At 29.5% G+C, this 12800-nt stretch overlaps 2 protein-coding genes across 2 annotated transcripts; both read left to right on the top strand.

Moving 5' to 3' along the window:
• Positions 1-1452: 1452 nt before the first annotated feature.
• LOC130798142 (uncharacterized) lies at positions 1453-6358 on the top strand. Its single transcript, XM_057661022.1, has 3 exons — positions 1453-2107; positions 3996-4088; positions 6065-6358. Exons 2-3 carry the CDS (start codon positions 4013-4015, stop codon positions 6346-6348), a joined length of 360 nt encoding a protein of 119 aa, XP_057517005.1. The 5' UTR covers positions 1453-2107; positions 3996-4012; the 3' UTR covers positions 6349-6358.
• LOC130798141 (protein FAR1-RELATED SEQUENCE 5-like) lies at positions 6358-9180 on the top strand. Its single transcript, XM_057661021.1, has 2 exons — positions 6358-8286; positions 8377-9180. The coding sequence occupies exons 1-2, from the start codon at positions 6502-6504 to the stop codon at positions 8383-8385; spliced, it is 1794 nt and encodes a 597-aa protein (XP_057517004.1). The 5' UTR covers positions 6358-6501; the 3' UTR covers positions 8386-9180.
• Positions 9181-12800: the final 3620 nt, after the last annotated feature.

The raw sequence follows: 12800 nt of genomic DNA, 5'->3' as shown, positions 1-12800 counted from the left end.
TCTGCCAATTGAGTTAATAGGCTTAATGAGTCATAAACAGATTAGTATAAGGAAAAATAAAGAGAAAATATTAACAAAGTCAAAAATAACTTCATAACTAGTAAGAAACAATGGGATTAGCACACACTGTGCATCAATCAACCATCATTGAACTAACAAAAGTAAACACACAAACTTCAATAATACTAACACAATCAACACTATAATTATGAAACTCTAACTTACCTTCATTGTCTTCTTCAATAATGAGAAAATGATAGGATTTGAAAAAATCTTTCCTCCTCAAAATAAAATCAATTTGCAAAATCAACCACAAAACTTAAAAAAAAAAAAAAAAAAAAAAAAAAAAAAAAACATCAAAGAAATCAAAATCTAACTAAAAAAACCCTAAAATATGAAGATCGAAAAACAATTGGAAGAAATATCAACAACAAGATCTAAAATAAAAATATATTCAAGAAATAAACCAGCTTCAAAAATAAAAGTACAAATGAAAAAATCAAAAACAAGATCGCAAAAATCAAAAAATCCTTATACATTAAACTAATAAATCAAAAACAAAAATTAGTACTTACAAGCTTGAATATGAAGAATCAAGATGTAGGCTGAGAGAGTGATGCAGTAAGATAGAGAAAAGCCCTTAAAAAAATTAAGAAAGAGCAAGAAAATGTTGAAGAAAAGAAGAGAAAATGTCAAAGAATATACCCAGAAGGAGATGAACAACTATTTTCTTTAAAAGTAAAAAAAAAACCGCTTGTAATAGCTAATGAACTATATATATATATATATATATATATATATAGGGGAGGGATCCAATGAGAAGGGGTATGAAAATGAGAAGGGTGAGAAGGATTTTGAGCCGTCGATTTCTCAAAGATCTAATGGTCTGGATATCAAGCCGGAAAAAATAGGGCAAGTAAAAAAAAAATGCAAATTCGGTTTTTTTGAAGAACAGGGACTTTCTCTTCTGCGAAATCTTCGAAAAACCTTCAAAACCTTCGAAAAACCTTCGATTTATTCTGCGAAATCTTCCTCTTCTCTTCAATTAAGGTATGCAAATTAGTAATTTACCATTTTATAGTTTTTATTTTTCGATTTTTTTTGATTCATTTCTTAGTTTTCGTTTTCTTCTGCGAAAATGTTCCTCTTCTCTTGATTTCTTAGTCTGCCAAAAATCTTCACTTGTTTTCGATTTCTTATGTGTACCTTTTACAAATTCAGATTTGTTTTGATTGCTTTCTTAGTTTTTCATTTTCGTTTTCGATTTAGTATCTTCAAAACTGAGAGTCAGATTTTCATTTTCGTTTTCTTTGTTGATTTTGATTTACAGACTCAGATCTTGATTTGAATCTTCTTCTTCCCTTGAATTAAGGTATGCTAATTGAAGATTTACATTTTAGGATTTATGTATTGTAACAGACCGTTTTTCTTAATCTTAAATATTTTGACAAATTCAATAATCATTTCGTTTTATTATTTTCTTTTTAATGCCGTTTCGAATTTTTATTCCAATCGTTTTTAAGCTCTCGATTTTCTTTTATGTATAATTTATTTCTCTTAAAATAAATTACCTAAATATTAAGTCTAGCTAAATTACCTACAATAACTTAATCTTTTTATTTCCTATATTAATTTATTAAAAATAAAAATATATATAATATAAAAAAAAAAAAAAAAAAATGTAAAAATCTAAAATAGTGGGCGGCAAGACTAAGGCTAGGTGACAAAATATTTAATTTAGTCTTATCCCTTACATAAACCAAGAATAAATATCTTGGATTTTTGTTGTTATTTCTTGCCCATGAAGTAAAATTAGATAATAGATAATTTTTGCTAATCATGGCCTATTTAAGACCAACATGCCGTGGAAAAAAAAAAAAAAAAAACAGAAGAAGGAAATCAGAAAAAAAAAAAAATAAAATAATTTCACAAAGATAATCTAATTCCTAAAAATTCCAAAAAAACCCTAGAAAAATTCCTAAAAATTCTCAAAAATTTTCTAATAATAGTATTTAGTGTTAATTATAGAAATTCAAGGGGAGGAAGCTAATTTTGTGGCTAAAAATTCTACAACAAAGGGAATTAATTAATAGTGATATTAGTAAAGGTATTAATTCTTACATATATTTATTTACATGAAATTATGCCCATAAATTTTTATATGTGTTTATTATATTTAAATTTCATTTTCTGGAAATTTTGGTGAATTAATTCGTTGTAATTTAATTTATATGATTTATTCTTTGAAATTGCCAAAAACCGCAAAATCTGAAATAATTTAAATTAAAATAGTAAATATTAATATTTTTAAACGAAATTTTTTCTGTACATATATAAATATGAGATATAGACTGTGTATTAATTTCGTGAAATATTGTTGAGTATAAATATTATTATTAATTGTTTTTCTAAAAAAAACAAACCGCATAATCTGAAATAATTTTAATTAAAATAGTAAAAATTAATATTTTTAAACGAAAATTTTTCTGTACATATATATATATGAAATATAAGTTTTGTATTGATTTCGTGAATTATAGTGAAGTATAAATATTATTATTAATTTTTGCTAAAAAAATGCATAAAATAAAGAAATTCATAAATTTGGGTTAAAAATAATTATTTCTGAAAAAAATAATTTATTTTAGTAAAACTGTATTTTTATTTCATTTAAATTATTTTTTTTTTTTTGTAAAATTTTTGTGATATTTAAATTTTAAAGAAATAAATTAATAATCTAATTTGTTATTGTAGGCAAAAAAGAAAGAAAAATGAAAATAATAATTAAAATTAATTTATTTTGGTGAATAAGAATATACACCAACTCAATTAATAATAAGTTATTTATTTTAAAATATTTCATGTAGATTTTAATCTTAAGAAAATTAATTATTCATGTATTAAATCTAAAAATAAGTTATTAAGAAAATAATGAAGCATAATTGAAATTTATTTATAAATAAATACGAAAGACCCATTTAGTTTTGATTTTAATAGTAATAAATGATTATTTGTATGTAAGTCGTAATGAATTTATTTCTATTGTATGTTATTGTAATGTTGCATTTATATGAAAACAGTAACATGATAATAAAAAGGCTTGATAGTAAGGAAATGCCGAACCATGCTTCCGGCATGTAAAAAACGTGGGACGTGTTTTCCGGCACGTAAAATACGGCGAACACAGTAAGGTTGTTTAACCTGATCTGTGGCTCGAGCAACATTATACTGGAGGAGTGACGACTCCCACTAAGTTAGGGGTTTTGGTTTACCTCACCCTAACAGGCCCTTACATATATCAAACAAAGATCATATGTGTTGCATTCATTAAATAAGTAATCGGATTCCATGCCCTAACACTCAAGCAGAAGTGTTAGTAAATCACGCCCTGGTACTCAAGCAGAAGGACCAGAAGTTTAATATATATAAATGAATCTAATATAAAAATGAATTCCCTACAATACATAAGATACCTTGCATAACTTTTTACTGTGATGCACTTATTTTTACATATTATTTGTTGCAATGCATATATTCTCTATACTTGCATAATTACGGTAAGTTTTTATACTCGGTTTTTTTTAAAGCTGACCGATTTCCATCGGCTGTTCCCATATTTCGGGAGCAGATGCTGCAGGTAACTTTACATGAAGTTATTAAGAAGCTATTGTATTGTTTATGTGAGATTAGGATATTATAAGTATGTAGTTTATATTATGGGTATGTAAAAACGATAATTATGTATTAACGAAAGATGTAATACGTAAAATTATATTTTAATGATTTAAGTTTTCCTTGTCTTTGTTTTTATTGAAAATTCTGTTTTGTTTTGTTTCTTTTTCGAAATAATCACGGTTCGATAGACTTCCGCTTAGCATTATTTACTATTATATTATATTAAACCTGTATTTGGAAAAGAACTGTCCGTTACATGTATCTTCAAAACTCAGAGTCAGATTTTCATTTTCGTTTTCTTTGTTGATTTTGATTAACAGACTCAGATTGAGATACTATGGAAGATTTACAAAAAGTGCTTAATATGAAAGATTCACCAAAAACTTCCAACAATGAAAAAGAATTGTCAGAAGGTAATGTTATTATGTTCTTCAAAAAAAAAATACTAAGTTATGATTGTGCATATTTACTGTCTTTTTTTTGTAATATTGAAAATCTTTGTTGCCAAGGTGAATGCTACTATGTTCTTAGAAAAAGATACTATGTTGTGATTAAAAGTTACTATGACAATGTATAGCTACTGTCTTCTCTTTTGTAATATTGAAAATCTTTGTTGCCAAGGTCAATGCTACTATGTTCTTAGAAAAAGATACTATGTTGTGATTAAAAGTTACTATGACAATGTATAGCTACTGTCTTCTCAATGCTACTATGTTCTTAAAAAAAGATACTATGTTGTGATTAAAAGTTACTATGACAATGTATAGCTACTGTCTTCTTTTTTCAATTTTGAAAAATCTTTGTTGCCAAGGTGAATGCTACTATGTTCTTAAAAAAAGATACTATGTTGTGATTAAAAGTTACTATGACGGTGTATAGCTACTGCCTTCTTTTTTTAATTTTGAAAAATCTTTGTTGCCAAGGTGAATGCTACTATGTTCTTAAAAAAAGATACTATGTTGTGATTAAAAGTTACTATGACGATGTATAGCTACTGCCTTCTTTATTTAATTTTGAAAAAACTTTGTTTCAAAAAGTAAATGCTACTATGTTTTTAGAAAAAGATACTATGTTATGATTAAAAGTTACTATGACTATGTATAGTTACTGTCTTCCTTTTATAATTTTGGAAAAACTTTGTTGCAAAAGTGAATGCTACTATGTTCTTAGAAAAAGATACTATGTTGTGATTAAAAGTTACTATGACAATGTATAGCTACTGTCTTCTCTTTTGTAATATTGAAAATCTTTGTTGCCAAGGTCAATGCTACTATGTTCTTAGAAAAAGATACTATGTTGTGATTAAAAGTTACTATGACAATGTATAGCTACTGTCTTCTCTTTTGTAAGTTTGAAAAATCTTTGTTGCCAAGGTCAATGCTACTATGTTCTTAAAAAAAGATACTATGTTGTGATTAAAAGTTACTATGACAATGTATAGCTACTGTCTTCTTTTTTCAATTTTGAAAAATCTTTGTTGCCAAGGTGAATGCTACTATGTTCTTAAAAAAAGATACTATGTTGTGATTAAAAGTTACTATGACGGTGTATAGCTACTGCCTTCTTTTTTTAATTTTGAAAAATCTTTGTTGCCAAGGTGAATGCTACTATGTTCTTAAAAAAAGATACTATGTTGTGATTAAAAGTTACTATGACGATGTATAGCTACTGCCTTCTTTTTTTAATTTTGAAAAAACTTTGTTTCAAAAAGTAAATGCTACTATGTTTTTAGAAAAAGATACTATGTTATGATTAAAAGTTACTATGTTTATGTATAGTTACTGTCTTCCTTTTTTAATTTTGGAAAAACTTTGTTGCAAAAGTGAATGCTACTATGTTCTTAGAAAAAGATACTATGTTGTGATTAAAAGTTACTATGACAATGTATAGCTACTGTCTTCTCTTTTGTAATATTGAAAATCTTTGTTGCCAAGGTCAATGCTACTATGTTCTTAGAAAAAGATACTATGTTGTGATTAAAAGTTACTATGACAATGTATAGCTACTGTCTTCTCTTTTGTAAGTTTGAAAAATCTTTGTTGCCAAGGTCAATGCTACTATGTTCTTAAAAAAAGATACTATGTTGTGATTAAAAGTTACTATGACGATGTATAGCTACTGCTTTCTTTTTTTAATTTTGAAAAAACTTTGTTTCAAAAAGTAAATGCTACTATGTTTTTAGAAAAAGATACTATGTTATGATTAAAAGTTACTATGTTTATGTATAGTTACTGTCTTCCTTTTTTAATTTTGGAAAAACTTTGTTGCAAAAGTGAATGCTACTATGTTCTTAGAAAAAGATACTATGTTGTGATTAAAAGTTACTATGACAATGTATAGCTACTGTTTTCTTTTTTTAATTTTGGAAAAACTTTGGATTGTTATACAGGGACTCAAACTCCAAGAACTATTACACAAGTTACCCCAAATGGTTCAACCCTGTGGATTCCTCATTGTGAGTTTGATAAAAAGCCATTTGTTGGTATGGCTTTTGAAAACTTAGAGAAAGCCTTAGATTTTTATGGTAAATATGCTGAAATTTGCGGTTTTGATATACGTTCATCTACTACCTACAAAAAAAAGGGTATTGTTTTTTTAAAATATTTTGTTTGTAGTAGGGAGGGTATCATAAAACCTAAACTTAAGAAAAGTGCAGATGTTGTTGCACGTTAGAAGAGATCAACCAAAAGAATTGGTTGTAAAGCTAGATTGATTTTGAAATATGACATAGCGAAGAGAACATACCATGTTTTAAAATTCGAAGAGGCGCACAATCATTGTCTAGTTAGCCCTACATCGCGTCAATTTTTATTGGGTAATAGGAAAATGACTTTGTTGCACAAAAATTTCATATCTAAGAATGCACGGGTTAATATAGGACCGGTTAAATCCTTTAGATTGTTTAAGGAAAATGTCGGGGGTTATGAGAATGTGGGAGTGACAATGCAAGATTTTAAGAATTTCCATAGGGATTTGAAAGCATATATTAAAGGAGATGATGGGAAGATGTTGATCGAGAATTTTATCAGAAAAAGAGATATTTACACGGGGTTTTATTTTGATTATGCTTTAGATGAGGAGGACCACATATCACGTTTATTTTGGGCCGATGCGATAAGTAGAAAGAATTATTGTTTATTTGGAGAAATGGTTACTTTTGATTGTACTTATAACACCAATAAGTATAGCATGGTTTTAGCCCCTTTTACTGGTTTAGATCATCATAAGTCTTGTATTACATTTGGTATAGGTTTATTAGCTAAGGAAGATAGTGAATCTTTTGAGTGGTTATTTAGAACTTTTTTACATTGTATGGGGGAGTGTATGCCAACATATTTGATAACTGATCAAGACCCTGCAATGAAAATTGCGATTAAAAATGTATTTCCACACACAATACACAAAATTTGCATGTGGCACATCATGAGTAAAGTGACTGATAAAGTTGGACCGGAATTGAACAAAAATGAAGATTTTTTGAAAGAATTAAATGGGTGTGTGTGGAATATTGATCAAGAAGAAGATGAATTTGAGGAAAAATGGGAGGGAATTATGACCAAATACAATCTTCAAACAGATAAATGGTTTACTAATATATTTAGTATACGAGATCAATGGATACCCGCATATTTTAGGGATATCCCATTGGGGGGGATTTTGAGAACTACATCCCGATCGGAAAGTGTTAATAGTTTCTTCAACCATTTTTCAAACCCGCACATGACACTTGTTGAATTTTATATGAGTTATGAAAGTGCAATGGATGCACAGAGGTACAAACAAGATAAGCTCAATGCTGAATCACTTCACACAAACCCACAATATAAAACACCATTGCCGATTGAAAAACATGCCGGTGAAGTCTATACTAGAAAAATATTTTTTCTTTTTCAAAATGAAGTTTATAAGTCTTGTTTCAAAACTTATATTCAAAGTATTGAAAAGATTGAAAGTGTGGAAAGTATAACTGTTTTGGACTCAACGGTAAGTAAGATGTACAAGGTGAAATTTATACTGGGAAGTTCGATTGACGAGTTGAAGGTAGATTGTGATTGCAAGTTATTTAAACGGATAGGAATATTATGTTCCCATGCGATTTGTGTTATGAGTGCAAGACAAATAACACAAATACCACAGCAATATGTTTTAGATCGTTGGACGAAGCTAGCATTAAAGAAGCCTATTTTTGATTTGCATGGGAATCTGATTGAAGAGAGCAAAAAGTGTAACAACGTGGGGAAGTTGTTGGGGGAAGTTTGGTGTGAAATATTCAATTGTGTAGGTTTAGCTCAACGGAGTGAGAGTGATTTACAATCACTTTTACAAAACCTAAAAGATATTAGTAGAAAATTGGAGGAAAGTGATGATGTGAGGGTGGACATTACTAAAGAGCAACAAATCGAATTGTTAGTAGGCACAAGTTCATCTTCGACAATGGAAATACAAAACCCAATCCAATCAAAGAACAAAGGAAAAAGGCAAAGAATAATTGGGGAAAAGGAACAAACTATTGAGCAAAGCAAGAAGCCTAAAAGAAAGTGCAAAACTTGTGGTAAATTTGATTATCATGATAGTCGAAATTGCCCATCAACAAAAGATACCCCACTGAAGGTATAAAATATATAATTTGCTTATATTTTATTGTATCCTTATTTAATAATTTGATTATGTAAATGAAAGTGCAAAATTTTTGTTATGCAGGAAAATTGATGCTGAAGAACAGATAGATGAAGAGATTATATTAAGATGACTATGGATAGCTACTGTCTTTTGTTTTGTAATTTTGAAAAATCTTTTGTTGCAAAAATGAATGCTACTATGTTCTTAGGAAAAGATACTATGTTGTTATTAAAAGTTACTATGACAATGTATAGCTACTGTCTTCTGTACATTTGACTGGTTATGCACATCCACTCCATTCCCCCCTCCTTTGTTATGCACCTTACTTGCCTCATTACTACTATTTTCCTTCAACACTGTTCTGTGCTCATCACAATCATCTATAGTTAGTAGTGCCTCAAAGCCATTACTAGTCATTAGAGGATTACACTGGTATTGTGAAATCTCCCCAATTGGAGCACGCGGATGTTCTGCTGGATTCATAGCATCCTCCTTACTAGTGGATGCACAAGGTTCAGGAACATCAGCTGTTACTGCAATTTTAGGATTCCTACATGCTGCTAAATTTGCCCATTAAACATGGCGGTTTTCTGGTCAATTGATAAACCTTTATTTTTTCTCACCCACTTCGACTTTACCGGCCTGAAACCATCCTCATTTACCAACAGATTAGGCCGGTGATTGGTTTGCTTGATGCCAACCCGACACTCCAATTCATGTGCCCAAACAAGTTAGAAGAAAAAAAGGTTCATTAATAACTACATAAGAACTTCTTCTTTATCTTTTTCAACTTAATCGCATCTAATAGAAGTAATTAATATCTTTGATGAATTAATAGGAAAGCAAAGTACTGAAGTTAGCCATATATTCAAAAAAAAAAGTAAGTAATTAATATCTTTTCAAATTGGATTGAGGATCCATTAGTAATGCAAAACTCTTTGATTCAGGTTCTTCGAGATGGACGATGGAGCATATATTCAAAATTGTTAAACAACATTCAAAAAAAACAACAAAAAAGGCAACAGATTGTCAACAAAAAGTAACTATGACAATGTATAGCTACTGCCTTCTTTTTTTAATTTGGAAAATAGAAAAAGATTGTCAGTCATAAAAAACTTCACATTAGATTATCTAGTAATTAGATTAGCTAGTAACTACAGCAATTAGATTATCTACTATGTTCCATCAAATGTTTGTACAACTAAAAAATTCACAACTTCATCTTGTACTTCACATTAACGAATCTTTAATCTTCTGATAGAAACTTGTTTGGCAATGGAGCGTCTTTTATCCTTAAAATTGGACACCTCTTCTAAAACTTTAGATCTTTGTTTGTTCAAATCAGATAACAATAAAGATCCAGCAATCTTAACTCTTGCAACATGTCTCAATGGAGCCTACATAAAAAGAAAATACATTTAGTTTGAATCTTTTAATTAGAATGTCATTCAAAAAAATTCATTTAAAGATAATATTAAGAAGAAAAATCGTAACTGCATTCAATATTGGACACTGGAAATCAACTGTTCCCTCAAAAAACAGCATGCTCATCATCATGAATACATCACTTTCAATGTTAGTCCTAGCAGTCGTTTTCCAATCAGTGGGAACTCGTTCCATTTTCCATAATGGAATAACATCAGTAGCTTGCATCTTATCATCAAAAATTGTTGACAGCAAATCTTTCTACAAAAGTTTCATTTAAATATTTATTAATAAATATTTCATAATCTTAGCAACATAGGCAAAAGGTTTTTCAGGATAATAAAATGCTACACATACCATAGTGTCACCTAGCTTTCTAATTTCTTCTTCTGAAATAGCAGTATGGTTCACATTGTCAATCCATTGCACTATTCTTAACTTCATATTCAAAAGAAGTAAGAAGTACTGACTGCCCTTCAGTATTGGAACCACAATCTGTATATTATATATCACTGAATCAATAAATATATCTAAAAAAAAGTGACTACACAAGTACTAACTACCTATTAGTAGCTATAATAACTAAAATAGTGACTATATAAGTAAATCAATCATTAAAAACATATCTTACCAGATCAAACTTAGACAAATCAACTTGGTTGAAATCCACCCATTTGACCCAAGAATCATAAATTAAATCAATTTGTTGAGAACCACCACTATTATTAAAATCCAACAAAGCAAGCTGTAAAAATAAACAATGAAATAACTAAAAATAGTTCAAAATAAAAGAAAAGTTATTTAGAATAAAAATGACAAAAAACGTACACTAGAACTAGCATTAAAAAAGAACTTTTTGGAAGATTGTTTGTTCTTTTCATTTTCATTGAGTAATAAACACCAACAATCCACAACAGAAACATGAGTACACTTTGAGGGATCCCCTAGAGTATAAAACTCTTCCCTTTGAATTCTCAAATTGTCCTCAAAATTCACAAGCAATTCACTGTCAAATAAAAGGAATAAAATAAGTATAATAAAAAACAAAAATCACAAAAAAAGAAAAACAAAAAAAAAAAACTCACCTATTGTCGAAACATTTGTCAAAAACAAAACAATAGTCGACTGTTTCTTGAAGTAACGAACCAAGTGTTCTCATATATTTTTTGTTTGATTTCATCAGATGTGAAACAAACGTAAATTTATCATTCAAACCTCTAAAAGGAATGGAACACTTTGCCCTGCCATGTATCAATACATTCTCATAACCATGGCTTTCAAAAACAGTGACATTATTTGCCACATCATCAACAACTTGATCCAATTCAACCTCATCCACTACATCATCTTCAATTACCTGATGCAAAACATCTACATTACCCTCATCAGCAACAAAAACCTCATTCACCATACTTGGAATAGAGGTAACCCATTTAACCGTGTCAACTATCTCATCGATTGTATTCAGCACGGTAGGATTCATGAAAAAACTTTGGGTTTCAGAAAAAGGTGTGGATGAGGTAGAAGGAACATCAGCAAAAGGGACAGGAGGAGAAGAAAATGAACGTTTTTGTTCTAAGAACAACTTAATTTTCTCCATGTAAAACTCAGAGACAACTTGAGTGTCCCTCCTCATGAGCATCAGCAACTCACATATTTCCTACAAAAATAAGTAAAGATAAAGTTAAATGTTGTTCAAATTAAAGTAACTATAACATTATAAAAAAAATACTATGTTATGATTATTTTCCAAAAGTGAATGCTACTATGTTCTTAGAAAAAGATACTATTTTATCATTAAAAGTTACTATGACTGTGTATAGCTACTGTGTTCTGTTTTGAAATTTTGAAAAATATTTGTTGCCAAGGTGAATGCTACTATGTTCTTAGAAAAAGATACTATGTTGTGATTAAAAGTTACTATGACAATGTATAGCTACTGTGTTCTATGTTGAAGGCAACATAAATAAGTAAGATTATACTTACATCTCCGGCTAATCGGCGTATATCAGAATTACGCATTGCATTTGAAGGCAACTGAAACTCAATTTTATCATCGTCTTGCACTGTTTGATCTCTGAAGGATTCTTCATTTACACTTGGTTGTGCAGTATCAACGTGGTTCACCTTTAACCCAACAGCTTGACCATACTCAAACACCATCGTCTCACTCACAGGATATGTACTCAAAATTAAACCACTGCCAAAATGATTAGCAGATGTTTCCTCCTTAATTCTTTTTGACACATCCTTATCAGTCCAATGAGAGATAAGAGGTAAAGAGGATGGCAAAGAGATATTCTTGAATTTCAAACGATGAAAATAAATAATTTCCAACAAAACAATGCATCCAGAAAAAAATTGCAACTTTGCTTTACGATATCTAACAACAGAGTCACAAAACTGATCAAGAACATATTTACACCAATTAAAAGTACTAATCTTATTCGGATCTACTATAGACTTTACAAGCTTAAGGTCTATTGTTCTGTTTTGGGTAGGGGCTAAGAAAGAAGAAATAGCATGCAAAACAAAAAGTTGCTTGAACTCATCCCCACCATCAATCATCTTAGGGATCATTCGTTCAAGCAATTCTAAGGGAATTGCTGCATTTGTATCTTCATAACCAAAAAAGGATCTAAATTCTTGTTTCAAGGGAAAATCAGGATTATACTTGTTCGCACACCTTGAAACTAATTCTACATCATTGTTTGGATTCAGAGGTAGACAAAAAACATCATATACGTCATGTTCAGAAATTTGAAAGCACTTGAAAGAGTCTATTGAAAACATACAACTACCGGGATCAAAACAATCTACAAGCCAACCAAGCATTGCAGATGGATTTCTACATAACTTTAAACTAAGAAGGCCACCAAAACCAATCTCTCTCACTGAGATTTTTTGTTTCTCAGTGAATCCCTTCATCAATTTGATCAATTGAGAAGGTCTACTTTTGGTCTGAAATGTAGATCTCAACCTGCAACAACAAAAAAAATGTACAATGTTCTTAGAAAAAGATACTATGTTATCAATAAATGATACTATGACTATGAATAATTACAATGTTGATAACCTGG

The sequence above is a fragment of the Amaranthus tricolor genome, chromosome 13, assembly GCF_026212465.1.
Source record: "Amaranthus tricolor cultivar Red isolate AtriRed21 chromosome 13, ASM2621246v1, whole genome shotgun sequence".
Lineage (NCBI taxonomy): Eukaryota > Viridiplantae > Streptophyta > Magnoliopsida > Caryophyllales > Amaranthaceae > Amaranthus > Amaranthus tricolor.
This window is presented reverse-complemented; position numbering and strand designations above follow the sequence as displayed.